This window comes from Sphaerodactylus townsendi, unplaced genomic scaffold (genome assembly GCF_021028975.2).
Source record: "Sphaerodactylus townsendi isolate TG3544 unplaced genomic scaffold, MPM_Stown_v2.3 scaffold_18, whole genome shotgun sequence".
NCBI classification, from domain to species: domain Eukaryota; kingdom Metazoa; phylum Chordata; class Lepidosauria; order Squamata; family Sphaerodactylidae; genus Sphaerodactylus; species Sphaerodactylus townsendi.
Genome location: NW_025950341.1, coordinates 3,302,574 through 3,329,455, shown reverse-complemented (window position 1 = coordinate 3,329,455; position 26,882 = coordinate 3,302,574). Strand labels below are relative to the sequence as shown.

The window sequence follows — 26,882 nt, the reverse complement described above, 5'->3', positions numbered from 1 at the left end:
AAGAACACTGTCATACTCACCCAGGGAAGCCTGCGTCACACATGTTGGATATATGATATCAGAACACAGAAGAAGGCAATATCATTTCATGGAAGTAGTATTTCACGAGGGGGGGCGGGTTTCACTGGTTGGACCAAAATATCTCCCTGTTTTCCAGACTCACTAATTGTACTTCCCATAATCTTATCTCTCCCTTTCCATTCAATACCCCAATGTTGCCAGAGTTCATATAAGCTAACAACTGAAGTCCACAACAGCCCCTAGCTAAGCACAGAACTAGAGATATCAACAAATAGTCCCATAATGCCATCTTAAAAAACAGTACAATTCATGTGTCTCCCAGAACAAGTAAAGGCATGGTAGATATAGGAGCTACGCATGATGTAGTTGTTAAGAGCAGGTGGGCTCTAATCTGGAGAACTGGGTTTGATTCCACACTCCTCTACATGAATGGCAGTCTTATCAAGTGAGCCAGATTTGTTTCTGCTCTTCAACATTCCTGCTGGGTAACCGTAGGCTAGTCACAGTTCTTCGGAACTCTCTCAGTCCTACCTACCTCACAAGGAGTCTGTTGTGGGGAGAGGAAGGGGAAAGAGTTTGAAAGTCCCTTTGAGTCCCTTTACAGGGACTCTTCTTCTGCACATGGAACGAGGAGACATGTCTCCAAATCATTGTTCATAAGTTCATTTGTTGACACAGGGCTTCCAGCAGAACTGCTGAAATAAAATGGAATGCTTAATATGTGTTTTTTGCAAGTTCTCTGGAGAAAATGTGGAATAGAAACATGATATATAAATAAAACTATGCCTACTTCAAAGAGGCAAGCCATGGACCTTTGGTGTTTCCCCTCATCCTCTGAGAGTTGATCGTACTTCTTAATCATTCCCATGTGACATTTTAAGATGCCCTTCGGCCATTGTTTCTCAAATTTGTAACAGCTGAGGAGGCATATTTGTTTTTTGGATTGAAATTAAAGCAGTTTACTCTCTCAATCAAAATAATTTATATTTAGATTGTAAGACTTACTCTCAGAAGAGACCATCCCTTGTGCTTACGAGAAATTGATATGGGTAAAACTCCAGGCTGAAAAGATACAATTTTGTAACAGCAATCCATGGCAGAGACCAATGGGCAAGACCTAGAAGCTGAGGTAATTCTGCTGCATCTCTGCATCAAATCCACTTGGGTTATTCAATCACTTCTAATGCAAGCAGACAGAATTACCCAACTTTTGAGTGGGCTGATTGGGAGAAGATCGGCTTATGTGATTGACTCCCACAGAGCCAGACAGTGAGAGAGTACTCTGGAGTTCACGGTATCCTTTAACTATTTAATGAGTACATTTCTCAAGGTACATCAGTGTGCCCTGGCATATATTGAAGGAATGAGTGCTGTAGGCATGAGAATGAGACATGAGAGCACCAGCCTTGTCTAATCTGAAAAAGAGGAAGTGGCCCCAAAATGATATCATCTTTTCCAGGCTTCCCACATTAAACTCTGTTCATGACCACATTGCCTGGGGTTAGGCAATTGTTTGATTCATGTGGATTCACCAGCCCAGCAGAAATGAAAGCGGCAATTTGACAAAAAAACGATCTGGCCTGGAATCCAAGGAGCATGCTAAAGCACTTCACATATGTGAACTCGGTTGTCCTTATGACAGCTTCATTCATTTTCTATGGTGCATACGATACCATTCTGTGGTGCAAACTTTACCTTTTTCTTAATGTATGAAGCTGCCTTCTATTGCCAAGGAAGCCAGCAACCTGCTTTTCTCCAGAAATGTAGACTTGCATTGTTTTATTCTCTCTCCCCTTTCCTGCATGTGCTTTTATTTAGTCCTTTTTAGGAGGGTTGAACTCCTCCTACAATAAGGCACCCTAATGATTCATTAAGGCCCAAATTGTACTGAATTTAAAATGAAGAAGCAGTTTGCATAACCAAACAGCATGGCTGTAGGGGCATTTGAACAGCACTAACTGACAGTGCAGTTCTAAGCAGAGTTATACTCTTCTTAGAAGGATATAATTTGACCAAAAACAATTGTGAGTATCACTGGGATTTCAGTAAATCTGATGAGATTGACTGTTGTGGGTTTTCCAGACTGTGTGACCATAGCCTGGTGGTTTTAACTCCTAATTTTTCATCTGCATCTGGGGCTGGCATTGTATGGTGTGTTTCTCTCCATGGCACAGTGTGGGCTGATTTGAGTGGTTGGTATCTGTTTTGTCCTCCTTTCGGGTGTTGTGGGGGGGGGGGGGGGAGGCAGACTTGCAAGGGTCCAGGTGGAGTTCATTGGCAGTTGCATTTGTATGTGTCCTGGTGGTTGAACTGTATGTGACTTGTCTCAGGAACTGGAGTGAGTTGAGGTGGGAAGTGGTGGGCAGTGTGAGGTGGGGGAGGAAAGGAGTTTAAAGTATATGATGGATTGTTGAATAATGCTGGAAAAGAACCCTCATTTTTGTTTTGGTGTTTTTTTTAATACTGTTAGTCAGGTTTTGTTGATTTTCAGCCTCTTTTTTTGTTGAAACTCTCTCAGGCTGATTCCACATGGGCCAAAAACAGCAGTGTGAAAACAGTGTGAAAATGGTGTAAAAAAGTTTAAAATGGTGTAAAAGGGTTTATACTATTTTCACACCATTTTCACACCACTGTTTTTGGCCCATGCGGAATCAGCCTCAGTGTTTGTAGAGTTCAGTGGCTTCCCTGTGTAGTCTGACATCATTGTTGGAATTGTCAGAAATTTCAGCGTCTTCAAATAAGATCCCGTGTCTAGCTTGGGTTAGAGCATATTCAGCTACTTCTGATTTCTCAGGTTGGTTTAGTCTGCAGTGCCTTTCATGTTCTTTTATTTTTGTCAGAATGCTGTGAAATGTTAGGAGCTAAAACCACCAGACCTTGACTGGAAAGCCCACAACAGCCAGTTTATTTCGACAATACAACAAATCTGATGAGAATTCGAAATAATGTTTCCTGCAACCATTGGGAAGTGCTGTGTAGCAGTGGTTCTAAAATGGCAGGTTTCAAAGCTCAAACTTCTGGGCCATGAGTGAAAACTCCAGACTGTCTTCCTGGTAGTGAGAACAGAACGGAGTCAAATTTCTGCACCCTCTCCTCCTTCACCCTGTGCCCTCATTCATTTTTACAGGTTCAGTTTGCTCCTAGCTAACAAGCATTCAGGATGCAATGGATGTACCTTATGTCCATCACAACCTGGACTTGCAGTGACGGAGGTTTTTGAGGCACTGGGATGGTGGATCTCAAAAGGTAGAAGATCCAAAAAAAACCCACACTTTAAAATCTTCGAGAAATATTGCCCACCTGCTTTGTCTGTTTTTTCTTCATAGGTTCTCTTAGTGCACAGTGTGATACCCATGGACGGTGCCAGTGCAAACCTGGTGTGACGGGTGACAGATGTGACCGATGCCAACATGGATTCCACTCCTTCTCAGCCAATGGCTGCACAGCCAATGGACAGATGTTGTGCGTATCATAATACTGGTGGAATTCTTAATCACTCATAGCTCCTCTTTCAGATTTGATCGTATTTGCCTCAGCATAAAGGGGTGGGGGAGAGCCTTAGCTGCCCAAACAGCAGATCATATCAGGAAGATATCTACTTTCATATAGGTGTGGAGGTTTGTTTTCCTCTCCCTCATATTGGGAGCAAGTTCAGTCATGCAGTTCTTCAGAGCTGCTGCCACCAGTTAGAAGTGGTACAGACTGTTTGGAAGAGAGTAGAATTTGCTGCTTTTTACTGCAGTCCGCTATGGAAACTTGCCAGGTGACCTCAAGCCAATCATACATTGACCTATTTTACACAGTTATTGTGAGGAAGAGAACAATGTTAGCTGCTTTGGGTCTCCATTGGGAAGAAAGCAGACTAAAAATGAAGTAAATCAATCGATAAAATAATTATTTTTGCATAGGATTTTTTTTAAAGGGGGTAAGTGTTTCACTGTTTGCCCCCCCAAAAACCCTGTAAGATTAAGGATTAGTTTGCTAAATGATCTGTTGCTTGCTTGCTGAGCCCTCTTTAGTGCTTGAGGGAGGTGTGCCATGTCCCACTAGCCCCAAGGTCTGAGGGTTAAGGACAGTAGCACCCCTTAAGGGGATCGTGTCCCAGGTCCATGAAGGTTCCAAGGCCCCAGACCTCTGGGCTGAGGTTTACCCCCATCATCTTCCAAACTGATTTCTCAGGATGCTCACCTGAGTTGTACACTGGATCCCAGCAGCCAAACCAATAGGGATTCCAGCTGGGCTCCCACACCAAAATCCAAAATAACCACCTGCATCTCTTTCTGTGGCTGGCCAGCTTGCCATAAATGGGTCCTGGCACACCAACCTGTAGTTGACTCCTGCTTAGCCAAACCTGAACTGTTTCACTGGCCTCTGACACTATGGACCATTCATAGGTGGATTATTGGTATATGATTTGAATAAGTTACAGGAATTAGCTATGTTGTATTACCTCTTATGTTGAATACTTACACATCATGCCCAACATGAATGAAGTTGAGTTTCAAAATTACTATACTGCATTTTTTTCTAGGATCTCCCAGTGTGACTGTGATCCAGCTGGCAGCACGGGTCAGTGTATTTCAGGACGCTGTGTCTGCAAGGAAGCTGTTGCAGGAGACCATTGTGACCGGTATGTAAGTAAAATCTTTCTATCAACAGGGTACGATATAACCTTTAAGGATTGTATGGTCGGCTCAGTCAATGTCAAGGAATCCAGCTGGTGGCTCACACTGTTTTTTCACTTGGTGTATTGATCCACCAATAAGTAACTTTCTGTGTTAATACACAGGGCTATGTTGATTGCAGCCCTGGATTAGCCATTAAGCAAAATAAGCACGTGTTTAGGGCCTCAAGTTAAGAGGACCCCATAACGTTTTTTTTTCAGTGCCAGATTTACAATGAACCACAGCTGAACTGAAGCCCATAAAAAGGGGGCCCACAATAAATGAAACAAATTAATATAATTATAGTATGGAAAGGTTAATAATATATTTTAATTGTGTAAGTTAAAAAGCTATGTATCTTCAAGGTAAGAAAACAGTGGAATGATAGGTGTTTTGTTTCATACAAATAATGATATTTATTCATTAGAATTCTAATATCAATCTCTCTATCCATCCATCCATCTATCCATCTCTCTGTCTGTCTGTCTGTCTGTCTGTCTGTCTGTTTACTATTGTTTTTCTTTTTCTTTTGAATCACGTATACAGTATATGGGGGTACCATAATCTTTTCAGTGCTTAGGGCTGTGGTGGCGAACCTTTGGCACTCTAGATGTTATGGACTACAATTCCCATCAGCCGCTGCCAGCATGGCCAATTGGTTCTCCACCACGGGCTTAATGCAGCCCTGGTTGATTGAGACATGCCCTGTGGGTTCACCATGTAAGCATGGAATCTGATAACTGTACAGGATTTTGGAATATTGAGAAATTCAGTTTCTGGTGAGGAAGAAGCATAATACTTGGAAACAGCAGAAATTTAGGTCAGCTGTGGGGGTTTTCCAACTCCCAGGGAACGTTCAGAATGAACACAGAAAGAGTTGTCAGCATTTACAAGCTTATCACATCACTGGCAGGTTGGGGCAGGGAAACACTCAAAAAGGCTTTAGAAATAGCCGGAACTACACATGGTAAAGGGGGCCAACGGACCTGGATGCAAGGTTACCATTTTGAGTGGAAGCTTGTGTTTCTGATGAAATACAATCCTGCTCTTAGACAGAAAGGGTTTGCTGCCGTTGCCACTTGGGAATTCACTTAGTAGCCAACTTGGTTCTGCTGCTGCAGGGTGTATGAAATGGCCTTTAGTCTAATTTCTCGCCAGGCAGTGGCCCAACACAGATATCCTAAAGTATTCTTGTCAACTGCTTGCCCAACTTAAAAAACTACCCTCTATGAAGGGTGTTTCTGCATCTTCCTTAGGCATCCTTTTTCATTGCTAAATCTACGTGCTGTGAATTAAAAGAAGCTACAGAGCAGGCCTGCCATATTAGCCTGCCACAAATTGACATAAATTTATTGACATAAATAACACAGTGTTCCCCGGGGCTGTATTATTTGTCAGAGATGGGCCCACCATCGCAAGCAGTCAGGAGAGAGCTCGTTCTAATTACAGCATTGGGAGCTGTGCCATGTCAGGGCAGGTGAAGCTACGTGGCAAGATCCAACCCAGACCTATACATTTCATTCTAAAGGTACATTTAGTACTTTTACATTCACACCCTTCACTGGGACAAGGGAAGGCGGAGGGCTCACAAGGAGCCTGCCTCTTCTTTGGATACCTGCACACTGCAATCACGGGGCTCTTACGTACTCACTTCCATTAGATCTGTAGTTGTCTGACATGTTTATTGCATTGACTCTAAAGGTCTCCAAATTTGTAAGGTGGTGGTTATGCTGCAGAGAATAGTATGTAATTTTATGGCATATCTTAAGCAAATTCTCGAGTCTCAACTTTTAAAAAATTAAAGCGAAGTATAAGAATACAGCTTCCCTGTTTTGATTCAGAAAAGGCTCTTTGATTATGAGCATCAATGAAGCAGGTTCTGAAAACGGATCCCCGCCTCCCTTAGATTACAACTTGCAATGTAAAAAAAGATGTCAGGCATTTAGTTCAGCTTAAACCTATTTTTAGCCTTCGATGTGAAACATAATTCTGAGAAAGCTAAACCTCCCCTCCCTCACAAATAGTATATTTGTAAGTCTTCATGAAATGGTGGGCAAGTCTAGGGATACTCCATACCCTTGATTAGAAGGGGGGAAGGTTAGTGGAGGCAAATCTGTGCAATCCAGGACATGTTCAATCAAATTCCAGGACCTTCCCAACTCCAAAGGCGTTATTATATTTTCTGTTTTTCTTCCTCTGCCGTTGTGTTCTTCACTTTTTCCACTTATGACAAAGAAGCGGAACGCCTTCTTCCTACCAGCCTCAGTATTAGACACACTTATATCTTGCAAATATTTTTGACATGGAGGCTTCTGAGAGGCATGTGTTTTGCCTCTTTCATGGAACCAGAAACGGTTATGCAATATTGAACACACAAAAGAACTATCATGTGTAGTCTTGCTTTCTCTCTTTCTCCCTCACAGATGCAAGCAGGGCTATTATAACTTGGATTCGGGAAATCCAGAGGGTTGTTCTCGCTGCTTCTGTTACGGACATTCAGCTACATGTTCCAGTGCAGACAATTACGGCATCCATAAAATCACCTCTTCCTTTCACCAAGGTAAAACTTCATGGTAGTTCGTTCGTTCGTTCGTTCGTTCGTTCGTTCGTTCGTTCGTTCGTTCGTTCGTTCGTTCGTTCGTTCGTTCGTTCGTTCGTTCGTTCGTTCGTTCTTTCTTTCTTTCTTTCTTTCTTTCTTTCTTTCTTTCTTTCTTTCTTTCTTTCTTTCTTTCTTTCTTTCTTTCTTTCTTTCTGTTTCAGAGGGCTAACTGCCAGCATTATACAAATTCATATAACAAAATCTTGATGCTGTTTTTTAAAGGTTAAAAAATAAAAAGCAGCATCGTGAAAGAAATTCAGAGCGTAGAAGCCAGTGCTTACCACTTTCTCTCCTCAACATTTATCTGCTCCAAATTTGCCTCTACTCCCAGTCATTTGTCAAATAAGGTTCCAAATGTATCTCTCCGTTGTAGGAGGGAAAAAAATATTTCAAACGGAGAAATGACTGGTGGGGAAAGGAATAAGCATATCTCAGTTTGTCTGTTGTAGGTTGATTCCCCATGGGTAAATTCTATCTAGATCCAACCAAGTTTGTAAAGAAACCACACCTTTTCATCGGGGTTTCAACCTCCCCACCACAGCATGTATTCAGCAAAGACATGTAGGCCTATCTTGGATTCCAGAAATGTAGAAATCCCCACTACCATGCAATCTCCTTTGCGGGTCTCTCCTGATTGGCTGGCGTGCCGTGTTGGGGCGGGACCTTTTGAGGGCGGGAAATTTCCCCTGCTACTCGTGAACCTGAGGTTCGCTCGTTTGCAAGGATGAACGTTTAAGCATTTAGGCACTAAGTGGGTTTTTGCTCATTTGGAAGGGTGAACGGTTAATCGTTTAAGCGTTTTTTCGTTATGCTAATGTCTCTCGCTGAGACCAATGGCAAAATTGAAACCCGGCAGAGGCTGCGAGCGCATCGCTCAGTGCCTGCCAAGAGCTGATTGGTTGCTAGACTTGCGTCACGCTCCACGGCGGGAAAATTAAACACAGATTGGATCCCCGTTCCTCCCCTTGAAACTGGATCGAAAGTGTGCTAAGAGAAAAAGTTGTACTTGCAAGCAGGTTCTGCCAGGACATGGGACGAGGGGGAGAACGAGTGCCAGAAATGGGATGAATCCCTGTTTGTTGCTCAAGACGTGGGGAGTTCTTGCTGAAACCTTGATATTTCGTGTAAGTATCACGCGATTAATTGACCATGGGGAATCGACAGTAGATTCCCTCCTCTAAACCCATTTTCTTTTACAAAGCAGATAGCTTCAGGTGTCTGTGGCCATTTGTGCACATGTGGTTTCCTTTGCACTGAGTGTACATTCCTTTCAGGTTTGATTTTCAGTTATGCACCCACTTTCCCCTCTTTGGCACTCGTCCTGCTGTCAGAGCAGAGAATTCCCACAATTTTCAAAAGTTCTAAAAGTGCAACTTTCCCCCTCCCTTTGCAGGGAAAGTGAAGAAGATCACCATTTGTTAAGCTTTCCTTGGGTTTTGTTACTCCTCCCCACCTTTCCCTGCTCAAACCACAATAATACCTCCCACTCTTTGAGCCACTATTTCAGGACAATCAGAAGGTCTTCTTCAGTTTTAAATCTACTGGTGAAGGTCTATTGCTGGAGCAGTGAACCTAGTGTAATTGGTAAGGTTGGTCTAGCGAAGTGACACTAGATCAACGATGGCAACAACAACAACAACAAACAAAATGGCAAGCAACCTCCCCAAATGGAGATTGCATGGAAACCACAAGAAAGTGGGTGAGAGGCAAAATGGTGGCTCAGCTCACCTAGGGACACTTCACAGGAAGGTAACTGTGTGAACAAAAAATGATGGGGAAGCCTCACTGTGAAGCAAAGTTAGCAAATCAACTTCTTCTCAGCCACAGAGTAAGAAGCGCATGCTTAAATGACCTGTTACACACATTTGTATGTACTCATTAATTTGACTCTTGGGAATGAAGAAATCTGTTAGAAATACAAAACATATCAATTAGTGTAACATTTCAGACATTCCAGGGCTATTCTGAAGCACTTCTTGCTCCACTGAGATGGAGGAAAGCCAGAACTGACACTGGGTAAGAAGAAAATGGACTCTGTGTCAGGAACAGAAGATCACTTGTAATTCTGAAAGAACTCCAGGCTCCACTTACCCACATTATTATTATTATTATTATTATTATTATTATTATTATTATTATTATTATTATTATTATTATTATTATTATTATTATTATTATTATTATTATTATTATTATTATTATTATTATTATTATTATTATTATTATTATTATTATTATTGTGGCAGACCTCCAGGCAGGGATGCCACCTTCCACATAGTACCTGGGAATCCCCTGGAATTAAATATCATCTCTGGACTACAGAGATCAATTCCCCTGTAGAAAATGGATACTTTGAGGATAGACTCTATGGCATTGTACCTCACTGTGGTCCTTGTCTTCTGAAGACTCCACCCTCCCCAACTTTCCAGGAGTTTCCCAACCTGACTATGGCAACCCAATCCCCCCACCCCAACCACTGTCAGTGGTCAAGGGGGACCTGGCAATCCTATCTACAGGTAATTGCTGCTGTTGCCTGCCCATATTTACCTGGTTGACAGTGTTGAAAATGAAGACCATCAATGCTGGGAGTGAAGGAAGGTTGGTTTAATAACCAACGGAGAAACAGTAGCTCACGCTCAAAGACAGTTTCTCAACTTGTATTACACAGAACACTGTCTTTTATATACCTGAGTAAACAAATCCAAACAAGTCCAAAAAAGGTAATTATTATCTAAGGGTTATCTGTTGTATTCTGATCGGTTTAACTCCTATTTACATAGCTCCTAGTACGGCGCATGTCAGGGACTTTCCTCTAGCAAATTTATTTCCTATTTTCTTATCTAAGATTAAGAAGCGGACAAGCAAAAGGTGTAACTTAATACACTCTGTTCCCTTCAACAGGCAAAAACTGGCCATCCAAATGGGGTGGGGGTTGTGACTGTTGTCTCTGCATGATGACACAACAAGTGACAGCATCATACTGGGGTGATGCTCTAACACTCAGCCAAAAACTCCATGAGTTTGTCCAAGTGCTAGAGCATTGCCCTGCTGCTTTTGATATGCGTCAGAAGTTGTGTCACCACATGGGGACAATTATTATGCCCCTCGTCTGCAAGTCCCTGCCTCCTTTCTTCTCCTACCACATGCCAGGCCATGTCTCAAATAGCTCTGACAGAGTAAGTTTTAACCGGACCCTTAGGAAGAAGAATCACAGTGACTTTGTTTGCAAACCTCCTCCGTGTCCCATGGTGCCGTTCAAACAATCATTCAGTTACATTTTCATTCCTCCGGCATATTTTGCATAACATTCCTTCCTGTTGTTTACCGAAATTTTTTCTTGAAGTCCTCTTCAAGGTTCAGTTATGTTTTCAAGTTTCCCCGTGAATGTTCAGACACACCCACATGGGATGCATGAGGGAGTGTTAATGGCTGTGATTCCTTTAAAACAAAATAGTTATGGCTTCGTTTTGATTTTATTACCAACTGAGGAGTCTGAGTAGATGGTTACATTAGTTAATAATTAGGACTGGGGATTTAAAAAATCATATGCAGTTCCTATGAAGTTGCCTCTAAGGGTTTAACTAGAGAAGTAAATAGCAGCAGCCGCATTTGTTTATTCATGATCCTTGTCCTGTTTACATATAAAGTGGGGGCTGGTCTGATTTTTATATCAAAAGGGGGTTGCACATGAAGGGAGCTGATAGTTCCCCTCCCTAACTCCTGGTGGGCACTTAAAATGCAATCCCAAACAGAGCTACAGCCTTCTAATTCCACTGATTTCCATACATTTACAAGGGTGTAAACTCTGCTTAAGAATATGCTGATAAGTACTTCGTCTAGTAAGGTTCACCCCTGGTATTGGAGATAGGCTTCAGGGAAAGTACATGGAATGATAAAATGCGAAAAGGTAAGCCCGGAAGTTCAGCTTCTGGTATTTGCATATTTATGGTATACTGAAAATTGGATTTGTACAATTTATATATTGTTGAAGAGTTTCACTGCCAGAATCACTAGGATGTTGTGGATTTTCCGGGTATTTTTAATGGGTTTTCCTTTGTAAATTTATGCAAACCAGTGGAATTAGAAGGCTGTAGCTCTGTTTGGAATGGCATGATGCCAGCTACACATGCAGGCAAACGTCAGGAGAAAATACTACAGGAACACAGTCACCCAATCCAGAAAACCCTATCCTAAACATCCTAATTTATATATTCACTTAGACTTAGAGAATATATATGCTGCCTTTCCAGCAAACAGCTTCAGGTGGTCTACAACATAAAATAAAATTAAAATTAAAATGTATAGTTTAGGATCCTTCCTTTATATTTAACAGTGTTAAAGAACTGGTAGTCTTTTGACTTTCCCAAAGAATGTATGACCTTAAATCAGGGGTTTGCAACCTGCGGCTCTCCAGATGTTCATGGACTACAATTCCCAGCAGCCCCAGACAGCCACAGGTTGCAGACTCCTGCCTTAGATTATTCTAGAAAAAGGCTTGGAGTAGAGTTTCCAGAAAAATCTTGGAGATGAATGAATATCTTTATTATGGTCATAGACCAGTATATAAATATTGGAGATGTGGGAACTGGGTGGTTAAGAACATAAGAACATAAGAACTAGCCTGCTGAATCAGACCAGAGTCCATCTAGTTCAGCACTCTGCTACTCGCAGTGGCCCTCCAGGTGCCTTTGGGAGCTCACATGCAGGAGGTGAAAGCAATGGCCTTCTGTGGCTGCTGCTCCTGAGCACCTGGTCTGCTAAGACATTTGCAATCTGAGATCAAGGAGGATCAAGATTGATAGTCAGAGATCAAATTCTGCTCCATAAATCTGTCCAAGCCCTTTTTAAAGCTATCCAGGTTAGTGGCCATCACCATCTCCTGTGGCAGCATATTCCAAACACCAATCACACGTTGCGTGAAGAAGTGTTTCCTTTCATTAGTCCTAATTCTTCCCCCCAGCATTTTCAATGAATGCCCCCTGGTTCTAGTATTGTGAGAAAGAGAGAAAAAATTCTCTCTGTCAGCATTTTCTACCCCATGCATAATTTTATAGACTTCAATCATATCCCCCCTCAGCCATCTCCTCTCCAAACTAAAGAGTCCCAAACGCTGCAGCCTCTCCTCATAAGGAAGGTGCTCCAATCCCTCAATCATCCTTGTTGCCCTTCTCTGCACTTTTTCTATCTCTTCCATATCCTTTTTGAGATGTGGCGACCAGAACTGAACACAGTACTCCAAGTGCGGTCGCACCACGGCTTTATATAAGGGCATGACAATCCTTGCAGTTTTATTATCAACTCCTTTCCTAATTATCCCCAGCATAGAGTTTGCCTTTTTCACAGCTGCCATGCATTGAGTTGACATTCCCATGGAACTATCAACTATCAACTTGTGGTGTTTGAGGAGGAGAAAGGACCTCAGTGGGGCATAATGCCATAGTCCATCCTCCATAGCTGCCATTTCTCCAAGGGAACTGATGTTTGTAGTCTGGAGCTGAGTAGTAATTACAGGAGAACTCCAGGCCCTGCCTGAACGTTGGCAGACCTGGCTTTCAAACTTCTATACCAAATGATTTAGATGCTCTTCATATTAAATTTTAAAGACATGTGGTGGTGCTGAAAGAAAGTGTTACAGATACCATGGACCCTAAAAAAATAAATCAGTGGGCTCTATATAAAATCAAAACTGAATTGGTTGTGATGGGTTTTCCGGGCTGTGTGGCAGTGTGGTCTGGGTGGATCTTGTTCCTAACGTTTTGCCTGCATCTGTGGCTGGCATCTTCAGAGGTGTATCACAGAGGGAAGTCTGTTACACACCAGTCTGTAACAGACATCCCTCTGTGATACATCTCTGAAGATGCCAGCCACAGATGTAGGCGAAACGTTAGGAACAAGATTCACCAGACCATGGCCACACAGCCCGGAAAACCCACCACAACCAGTTGAATCTGGCCATGAACGCCTTGGACAAACCTGAATTGTCCCTAGAAGCTAAAATGACTAAACTGAAGCTGACATACTTTAGTCACATAATGAGAAGATGAGTCACTGGAAAGGACAAAATTGTTAGCAAATGCTGAAGGCAGCAGAAAAAGAGGAAGAGTCAACAGGAGATGGATTGATTGTATAACGGAAGCCATAACCCTTCGTTTGCAAGACCTGAGCAAGGCTGTTAATGGGGTGCTGTGTGGTTTCCGGGCTGTATGGCCGTGTTCTAGCAGCATTCTCTCGTGACGTTTTGCCTGCATCTGTGGCTGGCATCTTCAGAGGATCTGATGGTAGGAAAGCAAGTGGAGTATATATACTGTGAGGTGAAAAGGTGAGGTCATCTGAATAGAGTAGCTTTCCATTCCTACCATCAGATCCTCTGAAGAACGTCACGAGAGAATGCTGCTAGAACACGGCCATACAGCCCGGAAACCACACAGCACCCCAGTGATTCCGGCCATAAAAGCCTTCGATATTACAAGGCTGTTAATGTTTTGGAAGTCATTGATTCATAGAGTGATTCATATGGTGGATTCCACACAGCACAAAAAACGGGCTGAGGAAGGAAAATATCCCATTTTAGGGAAGAACTTTGCACAGGTTTCTTCCCCAAAATGGTCTCCGCCTGTTATATTTATTTCAACCTGGGTTTTACAAAAATCACTACACTAGCAATCTTTTTGCAAAAATCCCGGGTTTCAAATGCTTCCTGCTTGTCTGTGCAAATTACGGTAGCAGGAAGCATCTGATTTCCCCCCCTGACCAACATTTTAGTGGATTCTCTAGAATCCAATGTTCAGATTGGGGGAGATTCTTGGTTGCAGTGGGGGAGATTCTCAGTTCGGGGGGAATCTCTTGCTGCCCACCATTCAAAGGTCCCAAGCACGGCAGGGTGGAGAGGAGGGATTACTTCCCTCCTTTTTTTTCTTTTCTTACGGGGCACTGTGTGGCCACAGAGGTCACCACATGCATCCTGGAAAGGGGAAAAAAGGGTCCCTGTGCGAACAAATGTCAGCATTTGCTGCTGCTTCCTGAATAGGTAAGCTTCTCGTATGCGAAGGGGGAAACGGGGTCACACTCATTATGAATGAGTTGTGTGGAATGCACCCATGAGACAGAAACGATTTGACAGCACAACATATGCAAGCCATTCTTCATTCAAATAGTGTTTATCTTTGACCCAGAAACACTGTATGTAACAAAAAACCCTGCTTGAGTTGGCTCACATAATAAAATAAAAAAATTAAATTAAAACAAGCCAAACCATAGCAGCTGTTGCATCCAGTTTGATCTCAATCTAGCAGGAAAGCTATCTGCTTAGAAGCTTCTTTGAAAGATCTCTGAGATCTTGAAGCCCATAACATGTATCATAGATTCACATCCACTTCCAGGGAGGTAGGCTTGCCAGCTCTAGCTCAGAAAATACTAGGGTTGGTCAATACTAAAAAAATTCGGTAAAATTCGGATTTGGGTATTTTGGGGCATAAAATGATTTGTATGCCCGAATCCGAATCATAGCCAATTCGGATATACCCGAAAATTCGCAACTATACCCGGGTCCGCTTTTATTATTTTTTTTTAATTTTGGGTGTTTTTTACATCGTTTTGGCCTGCAGGGGACGCAATTTTTAAAGTTAAGGGCACCACCTTCAGGATATCATTCTGGAGATCGTCCTGATGATTCTCCTGCTTGATGGAAGTTTGGTTCTAGGGGGTAGTTATTGACCTCAGTAAAGGTGCCCCATCCCCCCATTGTTTCCAATGGAAGCTACTGTGATGATGGGGCTACACTTTGAAGGTCCATAATGTTGGACCCTTGAACTAAACTTCACCAAACTTGGGAGTATCATAGGACAGTACATTTATGATACCCAGTAGTTTAAAACTGCACCCTCACTCCAAAACAAATTCCCCCCAGATTCTGTGCTCTGTAGTAGCCGATAGGGAATTTTCTAGGGAGGGCTGTGGAGTGCACATTTATGATTATTCATCCAGGTTTGCGACCGTTGCTTCAAGGGGTTCAATGTTATGGCAGTAGGGTCCATCTCCACGTTCCATAAGCAAAGTTCCTCAAACCTGGATGGTGTCATCCAAAGACTCTCCGGAAGCTACCCTGAACATGTTGTGACTGTACCTTGATAAGTGTGCGCCACACAGGCCTCCACCAGAAATTCCACATTTACAGCAATGCAGAAGACACTGCAGAAAAAAGAACCTTTAAGTAAATTTTGGGCGATTTCAGGCACATTTTAGATGATATCAGCTACAGACTGTCCTGATGACACTTTCATGCAGTTTAGGGCTGTTGGCGGACCCTCAAAACGGTAGCCACCATCTCCTTTAGCTGTCATTGGAAACAATGGGGATAGAGGCCTCCTTTGAGGGTCCATAATCTTTCCCCTGAACCAAACTGCACCAAATCCTTAGGGGTGTCATCAGACAGTCTCCCTGATGATACCTCCCGAAATTTGGTGCCATCACTAGCTTTAAAAATTCTGCCTTTCGTTTCACCGCTTCCCGCACATGAAGCCTGGCTGGAGGAGTGAGCCGTGAAACACGAACTCCAGCATTTTAAAGCTAGTGACACCAAACTTTTCAGGGTAATGACAGGAGACTGTCCTGATGATACCCTCAGTTTGGTGCAGTTTGTTCAGGGGAGCTATGGACTCCTCAAAGGTGTAGCCCCCCCCATCCCTATCAGCCCCATTGGAAACAATGGGGATAGTTGCACCCCTTTGCGGGTCCATACCTGAACCAAACTGCAATTAAACTTGCGGGCAACATCAGGACAGTCACCTGATGATACCCTGATAATTTGCGCCAATACATCCTCAAATGCGCCCTGTGGCACTTCAGATGCAGTTCAGCATTTAGCCTTGCAGTGACTTGCTGTATTAAAGGTCAATGGGAATTTCTGGTAGAGGGCTGTGTGGTGCACATTTCTGAGTTAGGTCATTAAAATTAGGTGGTTTCAGGAGCCCATTCAGGTTTGGGAATGGCTTCAGGTTTAATCTGGCGGGGACCCAAAAAAGGTAGGGCCCATCTCCCACTTCCCGAAGTAAAGTTCCCAACCTGGATGGTGTCATCCAGAGACTCTCCTGAAGATACCCTGAAAGTTTTGTGGGTTTACTTCATGAAAAATGTGCACCCACAGCCCTCAGAAATTCCCTCGATGACAGCAATGCAGCCAAGTCACTGCAGAACAAAAGAATCTTGTGCAATTTGGGGGCAGCCTGCAGGGGTGCATTTGCAGATGTATCGCATTAATATTAGTATCATCAGGAGACTGTCTCTGATGATACCTCCAAGTTTGGTGCTTGTTGGGGCCAGTTATGGGACCCCTCGTTCCCCATTGGAAAGAATGGGGGATAGGACACCACTTTTGGGGTCCATAACTTTGGCCCTCTAAAACCAAAATGCACCAGTCTTTGGAGGTACTTCATCAGTCTCCGATGATACCCCCGAAAATGGGTGCTGATATGTTTAAAAATGTCTCCTGCAGGCCGAAATGTGAAAAAAACACCAAAAAAATAGTGGATTCGATCTGTTAGGATTCGGACAGCTCAGATTCGGCCCCTGCTCTTCCGAATCTGTCCGAATCCGTGCAGATTTGGTAAAAATTCGGATTTGGACTGTCCGAATCTCCAACCCTAGAAAATACCTCGAGATTTTGGAGGTGGCATCTGGGGGGGGGGGCAGGGTTTGTGGAGAGGGACCTTAGCAGGGTATAATTCCATGGAGTTCACTCTCCAAAGGGTTATCTTGGCACAGGGCATGCCCACCTTGTACAAGCCCTGGGTCCTCTGATTTGTTCAAAAGAACGCCCCCCCCATCTCTGTCTAACATCTGTGTTCAGTCTCTCCTCCACCAACACAGTTTCCAGATCCCCTGGAACCTTCCCCCTTGCCCCCCCCCCCCATGCTGTTGCCATCTTCCTGCTTTATTAAAGTGCACATATGGAAAGATCAAGAGATTTATCTTTCAATATAAAGTAACAACAGAGAGGGTCTTTTTAAGGAACAGTATAAGCAGTTGGGGTTTGGCTCTACCCCATCTTCCTTGCTTTGCTTCCACCCTCCCTGATGGCTGGGAGGGATTTTAAAACTATTTCAGGCAAGACTCTGTTTTAAAACAAGTCTCTCTCTTCTCTTGTGAAGGCGGCAGAGATAGAGTGTGTGTTTGTATATGTATGTGGAGGGGAAGGGAAGGGAGGGGGAAGAGAATATCAGCTATGTGCCTTTAAGGCTGTTGATGGGCAGAGTTAAAAGAACTGGAAGAGAACCAGAGGTCCATTTGAGCAAGCAGCTGCAAGGCACTTGGCTGCCTCCTTGCATACAAACAGAGAAATGCGAGTTACTTTTCTCTTATTATACAGCGCAACTACATGGAGGTGCCCTTATATCAGTGTTGACTGGTTTGAGTCAATAAATGTGAATTGGATTTCTAGGTTAGTTCAATAGACTGTGACGTGATTGTGTTCTAGGTGACGACGGTTGGAAAGCTGAGGCAAATGGTTCTCCTTTGCCACTCCAGTGGTCTCCACGTTATAAAGAAATTTATGTGACAGCAAGAAGACCAGATCCCATCTACTTTAGTGCTCCAGGTATGTATTTCCACAATGAAAGGACAAGCCAAAGGGACCATTCAATGGTATGCATTTTTGTGTATTTGATACCTTGACCTCAGCAGGCTCAGTGTGGCTAATCTACACAATTATAACCACATTGAAACCAATACATTACAACATTTCAATGTAGTAAGTTTATTACAGTCCAAATCCAAATCCAAAAACCTTTATTAGGCATAAAACCAGTGCCAAGAATTTCAAATACAATAAAAAGATCATTATTGCTCAACTTGCAGTACACCGAGCAAAAACATAGCAACAGCTTCAGATATTTCCACACTAGAGCTATTTAGAAGCTTAGCCATTTTTGTTTTATCAGAGAGGAGCATAAATCCTGTTTTATCAGAGAGGAGCATAAATCCTGTTGGTAACACAGTTCTCAAATTGGTTCTGATGTTGTTGTACTTTGAACAATGGAGCAGAATATGAGAAAGTGTTACAGTTGTATCAGGACAGAATTGACAGCGACGCTCATCTTGTGGAATACCAGAGAATCGACCTTGAAGATGTGCTGACGGAAAAGAGTTACACCTTGCTCTGGTCATGACCCATCTGCTATTGTAATTAATAAGTTGTTGCAGATATATAGCAGGGCTAGTTTTCTGAGGGATAATCCCAAAGACTATTGGAGAGCAAGAGCTTTGTGCTTTGCTCAGGAGAAATTGGTACTCTTGATCAAATAATCTAGACTTTAAGCGATGGTAAATCTCCGGAGCGGTGAGCATTTGTAGGGCCTCCCAAGAGAAGCCCAAGGAAAAGATCTTTTTTTCAATATGTAGCCACCATTTCGAAAGCTGAAGCTCTCTCATTTCTAACTGGGACAAACTGTTAGGGTCAGTGCAAAAACAAAGACGCAGCCAAAACTTAAAAGTTACAACCCATGCCCTTGTTTCTAATAAATGTTGCCCTGATTCCAAACAAAGAACACCATAGGGGACACAATGCGGGGTGCCAAAGATCTTATAAAGGAAATTGGATTGGATGCTTTCCAATTTCTGGTGCCATGCTTGGATCCAGATGGGGATACCATACAAAAGGTGCTGGTATGAATCTACCACCATTGATGTTAAAAAACTTCAGTACTGCAGCAGATAAATTTTTGCAGGCTTTAAGGGTGTTATCTCTGTGTGTGGTCCAGGTTGACTTATGATGGAATATTATCCCAAGGTATTTGAACAATTTAACTTGCTCGATGTCAGCACCTTGGAGAGACCATCTTGAAGGTCTAAAAACATTGGAAAAGACCACAATTTTAGACTTGATTGGGTTAATGACCAACCTGTTGTTTGAACAGTATTCACCACACTTAGTCAGCATGTTTCTGAGACCAGATCTTGTTCTTGATAATAAAACTGCATCATCGGCATAAAGGAGAATAGACAGAGGCACACCGTTCAGATAGGGGCAATGAAAGTTGAAACTATTCAATGTGGGGGCAAGATCATGTAAAAAAAGATTAAATAGCATGGGTGCTAATACACACCCTTGTTTTACCCCCTGAGAAACTGGTATTTTGGGTGTTAAGGAACCTGATGGTGTACACCTTATCTGGCAGGTGGGATTCCTGTAAAGAGATCTTATGTCCGTTAATATTGGAATTAACTCTAATTCTTCCAACTGTTCTCCAACAGCTGGTGAGAGCCATGGGTTTATTACAGTCATTGAACAGCCATCATATAAAAATAAAATTGGCAAACATACAGAATAGAAAATACATAGTTAAGTTAAAATCTATCCTGAATTAAAAAATAACTAGTAATTTAAATTTTTAAAATCCTTTTACAAATACACCACGCAAACTTGGCCATATTTAGAGTTATCCTCTCATCGGATACAGTTATTAAAATAGAAATAATGTTTTTTCTATCTCTACCCGGGTATTTACAGAGAAGAGAGTCAATCAGGACATTTCAACTAAAATGTTCAGTATAAAATTTTCCCGATGGTGATTTAATCTATGAACATTGCCCATAGAATAAAACTTACATTCTTCCACAAGGAAGGGGCACAGGACGAGCCAATATACCTCTTTATACAATATACGGTATCAATTATAGACCTGGCAGAACATTTCAGTTTTGAAAGCTCTGTGAAACTGCTTAATGTTTTGGAGAGCAATGATGTCCACCCGCAATGCATTCCACCATCTAGGAGCCAGAGCCAAGAAGGCTCTTGATTTGGTGGAAGCCAACTGTATGTCTTTGGACCCAGGGATTGCTAAGAGTTATCTGTCAGAGACCTACTGAGTCCTCCATGGGCAATATGGGGAGATGTGGTCCTGAAGGTACGACAGTCCCAGACTGCTCAAGGCCTTGAAGAAGGAGGAGGAGTTTGGATTATATCCCTCCTTTCTCTCTTGTAAGGAGATTCAAAGGGGTTTACAATCTCCTTCTCCCCCACAACAAACATCCTGTAAGGTGGGTGGGGCTGAGAGAGCTCCAAAGAACTGTGACTAGCCCAAAGTCACCCAGCTGTCATGTGTTGGAGTGCACAAGCTAATCTGGTTCACCCGATAAGCCTCCACAGCTCAAGTGGAGGAGCAGGAATCAAACCAAGTTCTCCAGATTAGAGTGCACCTGCTCTTAACCACTGACACCATGCTGGCTCTCATATATTAAAACTTTGGTTAATATTAAAACCTTGAAGACGTTTCGGAATTCAGTTAGTAACTAGTGCAGCTGCTAGAGCACAGGTCTCATGTGTTTCCTCACTGGAGTCCTGGTAAGCACTCTTGCATTTTCAGGAGCAGTCTCAAGGGAAAGGCAGCTTATTCTATGGTACTGTTGTTCTATCCTGTCCTGCCGTTTGTTCAAGGAGCTCAGGATGGCTTACACAGTTTTCTTTTCCTCTCCCCTTCATGCTTACTACAACCTTGCAAGGCAGGTTAAACTGAGAGTGACAGGCCCCAGGTCATGCGGTGAGTTTCATGGGACTGAACAATAGGTCTCAATGGGGAGAAGGACAGAGTATAAATGAAGTAAATAAATAACTGATTAGGCAATAGCTTGTATTGTCCAGAATACTTTTGTGCTGTTCCTTGATAGTAGTCTTACAGCAAACTCATTAACTCTGTCTCTTCTCGTAGTCAGAAACACAGGTGTAGAGTGTAACATCATTCATGGCTAGGGTAGCTACAAGAAAACAATAGAGATCCAATAGCTTCCTGACAATGAATACAATTATAAAGAATATTTTTGGCAGGAACTCTACCTTGCAATATGAACTGCAGAGGTAACTCAGGATTTGATTCAGGATGTGTAGATACACAGAGTACAAAATCTTGGCAGAGAGATTATCTTGTTCATTATCTGCTAGCTAGCAGGAGAAAAAAAATTACCTTTCTTAGTGAAAGAACATAGTTTCCCAAGCATATCTCTTCACTGAGCTCCAATTTGTAGCCCTAAGATGGAGTTTGGAGCAAGGTAGCCACACTGAAATCAAACTGAAACTAGTGAGGTTTAAGAACTTCTACAAAATTACTGAGGACTTTGATATCAGTGAAATTTCAGAAATGGATGTCACTGCAGTTCTTTGAAGCCCCCCCCCCCCCCGCACTTAAGCTGCTATGCTATCATATAGCTAAGAACACTCCTGCCAAAAAAAAGTCCCACATGGTCATAATTTTGCACGCCAGTTTTGTCTCTGGAGCTTCTGTTTGCTTTCCACTTCCTTTGTAGTGAGGTTCCTTGGGGACCAGCAACTGAGCTACGGACAGATGCTGTCTTTTGATTATCGCACGAATCGGCCTGGCCGACGTCCCTCGCAGTACGACCTCATCCTGGAAGGAGCTGGCTTAAGAATCACTGCCCCCCTCTTGCCTCATGGAAGGATGTTGCCTTGTGCCAGAAAATCCTACACATTCAGGTAAAGTGATGTCTGGGGACTCCCATGTACAAGATCCTCCAGTGTCGCCGCCTCAGAAATTTGTCATCATTGAACTGGCAGCCGTGAATGCACATTTGTCTCTTGACAACTGCACTATCAAGTGATGTCTGTAACATGTCAAGGAGCCTTCAGAGATTTATTGCCACCGACAGAGCTTATGTATTGGTGAATGCCACCTCAAACAAGGCATTTGATTTCAGTTGAGTTCTGTGGTATGTTCCACTGCCAGTCGTCGAGTATTGATTAAGGAAGGGATGCTAAATCAGCTGATGTTCAACTATGTACGAACAAGCTTGGTGAGGCAATAATTTTGCAATAATTGAATTTTTTAGGTTGGCATTTCCAAGTTACTTCTGGGAATTCCTTTGTGAGACTGCTAGTAACTGTGGACAGGCTTTCCTTTGCCTCCCAGTTCCAATCCATTCTTGCTCCATAAACTAAATTTATTTATCTTTACCTTATGCTAAATTATCTCTGTTGTTATTTCTACCTCTGTTGGTCCTGAAGTTGCAAGCAGTTTTGGTGCCAAAAACAGCATTAACACATTATAGATTGCATCTCTAGGGCTCTTCCGCACAAGCAGAATAATGCACTTTCAATCCACTTTCGCAATTGTTTGAAAGTGGATTTTGCTATTCTGCACAGTAAAATCCAGCTGCAAAGTGCATTGAAAGTGCATTATTCCACATGTACGGAAGGGGCCTAGGATGAGTAAAGGAGGCCCTGGATTGAAACACTAGGCTGTGAATCTTACATTTATGTTGATTTTCTGACATACACATGAGTGTCCAAATTCTGTACTCCCATGAAACCCATGACATATACACAGCCTGATCATATAATGGATGCTGAAAGAGGTTTGTGTCAACCATTAAATCAGTCAAGCAAATATAGGTATGTGCCATCGTCCTTAAACAGTCATTTGTGTAAGCATGGCTCCAAAAATCATCGGATATTGTGCTATCTCAAATCACTTCTGCATTTTCCCTTGGCACTGAAGGATTAAGATAATGAGATATCTAACAATATATGGATCCTACCTAAAGTATTCTGATAGCGGACGATGTCAAGAAGTTGTTTTTCTGATCACAGAAATGAGTGCTTCTTCCCAATTTCTTTCATCATCTCTGACATGCAGGTTGGATGAGCAGCCAAACAACAGCTGGAGCCCTAGGCTGACAGGGATGGAGTTCCATCAGTTAATTGGAAATCTGACAGCACTTTGGATCAGAGCCACTTATGGAGACAGTGAGTTGGGAGCAGGATGGGGAAACCCGAGTGAAAGATTGGGCAACAATTTTAAAATTCGTTGGCTATAATTCTTAAGATTATAAAGGTATCCTGCTTTGTAATCCCAAAGATCACTTACAAATTGTTAAAAATAATATCATGGTGTGTTTTTTAAAATACATTGAAGATCGGAGAATCTGTTAGCCATCTATTTACTACCAGAGAATCCTTTCTATATTGGCCTGTATCCTACCACTACACTAAACAAAGTTTCAAGCCTTCCTCCAGCCTAAGGAACTTTCTTACAGCTTATAAGGTTTTTTCTCCAATGGAAAAGGTATTTAACTTGCAGAAAGTTTCCTTAGGAACATCCTCTAGTCCAAGATAACCCTTTGTCCTAATTTGTGTGTGTGTGTGTGTGTGTGTGTGTGTGTGTGTGTGTGTGTGAATTCCTTCTATACAGCGGTGAAATAGGTGAAACCTTCTATACAGTGAAGGTGAAATAATGCCCCACCCCTGCCTGTTCTGCCACCAACAGACACACTTATTTCACTTTCCCTGTTCTAGAACAAAGAGAATAGGGGTTTGGATTTATACCCCACCTTTCTCTCCTGGAAGGAGACTCAAGGTGGCTTATGAACTCCTTTCCCTTCCTCTCCTCCTCCCCTTGTGAGGTAGGTGGGGCTGAGAGAGTTCCGAAGAACTGTGACTAACCCAAGGTCACCCAGCAGGAGTGTAGGAGTGCGGAAACACATCTGGTTTACCAGATAAGCCTCTGACACTCAGGTGGAAGAGTGGGGAATCAAACCCAGTTCTCCAGATTAGAATCCACCTGCTCTTAACCACTACACCATATAGTAGGGTCCACAAGGAACTGGATTGCTTGAAATGGTTCATCTCATGTTGCTACCAGAGTTTCAGCAAGTGTAGTAGAACTGTATTCCATCATACCAGAACATTTCAAGCAACCCAGTCCCCACCTGCTTCCTGGCTCTCACTGCACAATAATTGCATCACACAAGGGGGGAGTTGCAATGCCATAAGCTATCTGTCTGCCTGCCTGACCACCTGAAGGTGATTCTTACTCATCCCAGGCAGTTCTGAGATGTGGAGTTGTGTGTTATGTCATCTACGCAGGAGTCTTGAAATATTCACTGTAACATGTTTTTGCTTGTTCAGGCACAGGATACCTCTCTAATGTTATCTTGGATTCGGCACGACCAACCTCTGGCAGTCCTGCACCCTGGGTGGAGCAATGCACGTGTCCAGCAGGATATGAGGGGCAGTTCTGTGAGAGATGTGCTCCAGGTTATAAGAGAGAGAATTCTGCCAGACTCCGGGCTTTCAGCAAATGTGTACTATGCAACTGCCAGGGAGCAGGAATCTGTGATCCAGATACTGGTGAGGAAATTCTCAGTCAAAAGGAGTAATTTGTTTCATGTGCATAGGCAAAAATCTGGTCTCTAATGTAAAAATTAAGTAGCTCCCTTAGGACTGACTTCTAAGGTTTAGCCTGGTTTTCAGGCCTCATGTTTTTAAACTTGTATTTGTGCACACTTGATAATAAACACGCTTATTTTGTGATATCTATTTTTTTGTTTCTAGCTCAACCTTTGTGTTTTCCTGTATTGTTTCGGTTGAGTTTTTCTTTTCCCCCTTTTTTGTTGGGTATAACCTATATACCTCAACATTTTTGCTGTCAAACTTTCAAACTCCCTCTCTGTACAAATGAGGGAAAGAAACCTGTATTTTTTGAAGCAGCACTAAAGAGCTTTGGCATTGTATGCAATCTCTGAACCATGCGTTGTCAATTGCTAATCTCAACTGTTTTTCTTTTCTTCTTCTCTCTTTTTGTTCTTGCCCAGGAGAATGTTATTCAGGAGATGAAAATAGGGAGCACATTAGTTCTGCCTGCCCAACCAGCTTTTATAGTCCACCATGGAACCCGCAAAGTTGCCAGCCGTGTCCATGCCCGAATGGCCATGGCTGCTCAGTGCTGCCGGAGACTCGAGAGGTCGCTTGTAATAACTGCTCTCCAGGAGCCAGTGGTAATGCTCAGATTCAGATGTATTTCTTTGCCAGGCCAATGTTTCTTTTCCTACAGCATGGTGGGTTAGCACAAAGAGCAGAGATGGAGGGGATTCCATGCCTTGCAAATGCCAGTAGAACCATGTGCCGAGTTTCTGTAGTCTTGTGGGGGACATTTAAGAAAAGTGTATGTGTTGCTGGCTCACAGCTTCAAATGAAAGCTTCATTTGTCTTTCATTTCTTCCTAGGCTCTCGCTGCGAGTTCTGCACTGACGGCTATTTCGGAGATCCCTTGGGTGAAAATGGTCCACGACGGTCCTGCCAGCGATGCCGGTGCAGCAACATTGACCCAAATGCTTCTGGGATTTGCAACCATTTGACAGGGGAGTGCAAGTGCAAGGATGGTTTTTTTGGAAACCCTTCATCTCCCAATCCAGCAGAGAAATGCCGAGGTATAGCATCAGGCTACAAATGAATGTTGGTTTCAAAGCCATTATTATTATGGCAAATGGGCATCTTATAAGTCCTTTGATAACACCAGGTGATAGCAAAACTCTAGACATTAGAAGGCCTTAGTCCCCAAGGTGGAGCTTACAGATAGATCTCCTGACACCCATTTTCTTCTTCCTCCATTCATCTCTTTCCAGATCCAATTGTGGCTTTCTCTAGTTTCTTGGTGCTTCAGAAAAGTTCAGGTGGCATAACCTTTGTGCCTGCAGGGAGCACTCATTCGGAAGTAGTTGTCTGCAGTGGTGTAGGAGCAGCAGTGACGTAGGAGGTTAAGAGCTCCTGTATCTAATCTGGAGGAACCAGGTTTGATTCCCAGCTCTGCCGCCTGGGCTGTGGAGGCTTCTCTGGGGAATTCAGATTAGCCTGTGCACTCCCACACACGCCAGCTGGGTGACCTTGGGCTAGTCACAGCTTCTCGGAGCTCTCTCAGCCCCACCTACCTCACAGGGTGTTTGTTGTGAGGGGGGAAGGGCAAGGAGATTGTAAGCCCCTTTGAGTCTCCTGCAGGAGAGAAAGGGGGGATATAAATCCAAACTCCTCCTCCTCCTCCTCCTCCTCCTCCTCCTCCTCCTCCTCCTCTTCTTCTTCTTCTTCTTCTTCTTCTTCTTCTTCTTCTTCTTCTTCTTCTTCTTCTTCTTCTTCTTCTTCTTCTTCTTCTTCTTCTTCTTCTTCTTCTTCTTCTTCATTGTAGACTTGCCATCACCCAACATTTTGTGACTGGGTGCAGCCCCATGAACTCCAATTTCTGGTAGTTCTCTGTCTCCATACTCATAGTTCCAGAACTGCCTATCTGCAAAATGAGATTGGCAGTGACAGATTTAGATGAAGAGAGGCCCTCAGCTATTCCACTTGTGAGACCCCTCCCAATCCTCCACCCTCACAAGGAAGATGGAAAATTGTGTTTTAAACAAAATTGAGTAAAGCTGAGGATAATGATAGATGTTTAAATTCTGCAATTCACAATTTCTCTTCTAAAGGACATAAGTTGTTATTGTTAAATCCCGTAATGATTGAAAAAAATACATAAATGGTAAAATGAACACTATGAAAATTTTTTGCCATAAGTGAACTTTGTAAACATTTTGTGGGAAAAACAGGAATTTGTCAAAATTTGGCTGGAGGCCCCTCGATTTTGAGGCCTAGACCTCAGCCTGCCAAACCTATAGTAAATCCATCACTGGAGGTTGAGTATCCCTGACCCTAAGAGCTATTTAAAGGATTTATTCCCAGACACAGGGTCATGCTCCTGTTTCTGTAGTCATGGGTAAATGCCTTGCCTTAATGAGAAATACATGTCAGCAACTTAGTGACTTGCAAAGCTGTCTCCAAA

General features: G+C 42.9%; 1 protein-coding gene across 1 annotated transcript in view; it reads left to right on the top strand.

The window, feature by feature from the left end:
* LAMC2 (laminin subunit gamma 2) overlaps positions 1–26,882 on the top strand; it is a 73,635-nt gene that overhangs the window by 24,644 nt on the left and 22,109 nt on the right. Inside the window, exons 3-11 of the mRNA XM_048482486.1 lie at positions 3,348–3,483; positions 4,553–4,651; positions 7,109–7,245; positions 17,756–17,875; positions 21,577–21,763; positions 22,923–23,032; positions 24,194–24,415; positions 24,880–25,062; positions 25,291–25,494. Of these exons, the coding sequence (XP_048338443.1) occupies positions 3,348–3,483; positions 4,553–4,651; positions 7,109–7,245; positions 17,756–17,875; positions 21,577–21,763; positions 22,923–23,032; positions 24,194–24,415; positions 24,880–25,062; positions 25,291–25,494 (1,398 nt within the window). The remainder of the gene's footprint in view (positions 1–3,347; positions 3,484–4,552; positions 4,652–7,108; positions 7,246–17,755; positions 17,876–21,576; positions 21,764–22,922; positions 23,033–24,193; positions 24,416–24,879; positions 25,063–25,290; positions 25,495–26,882) is intronic.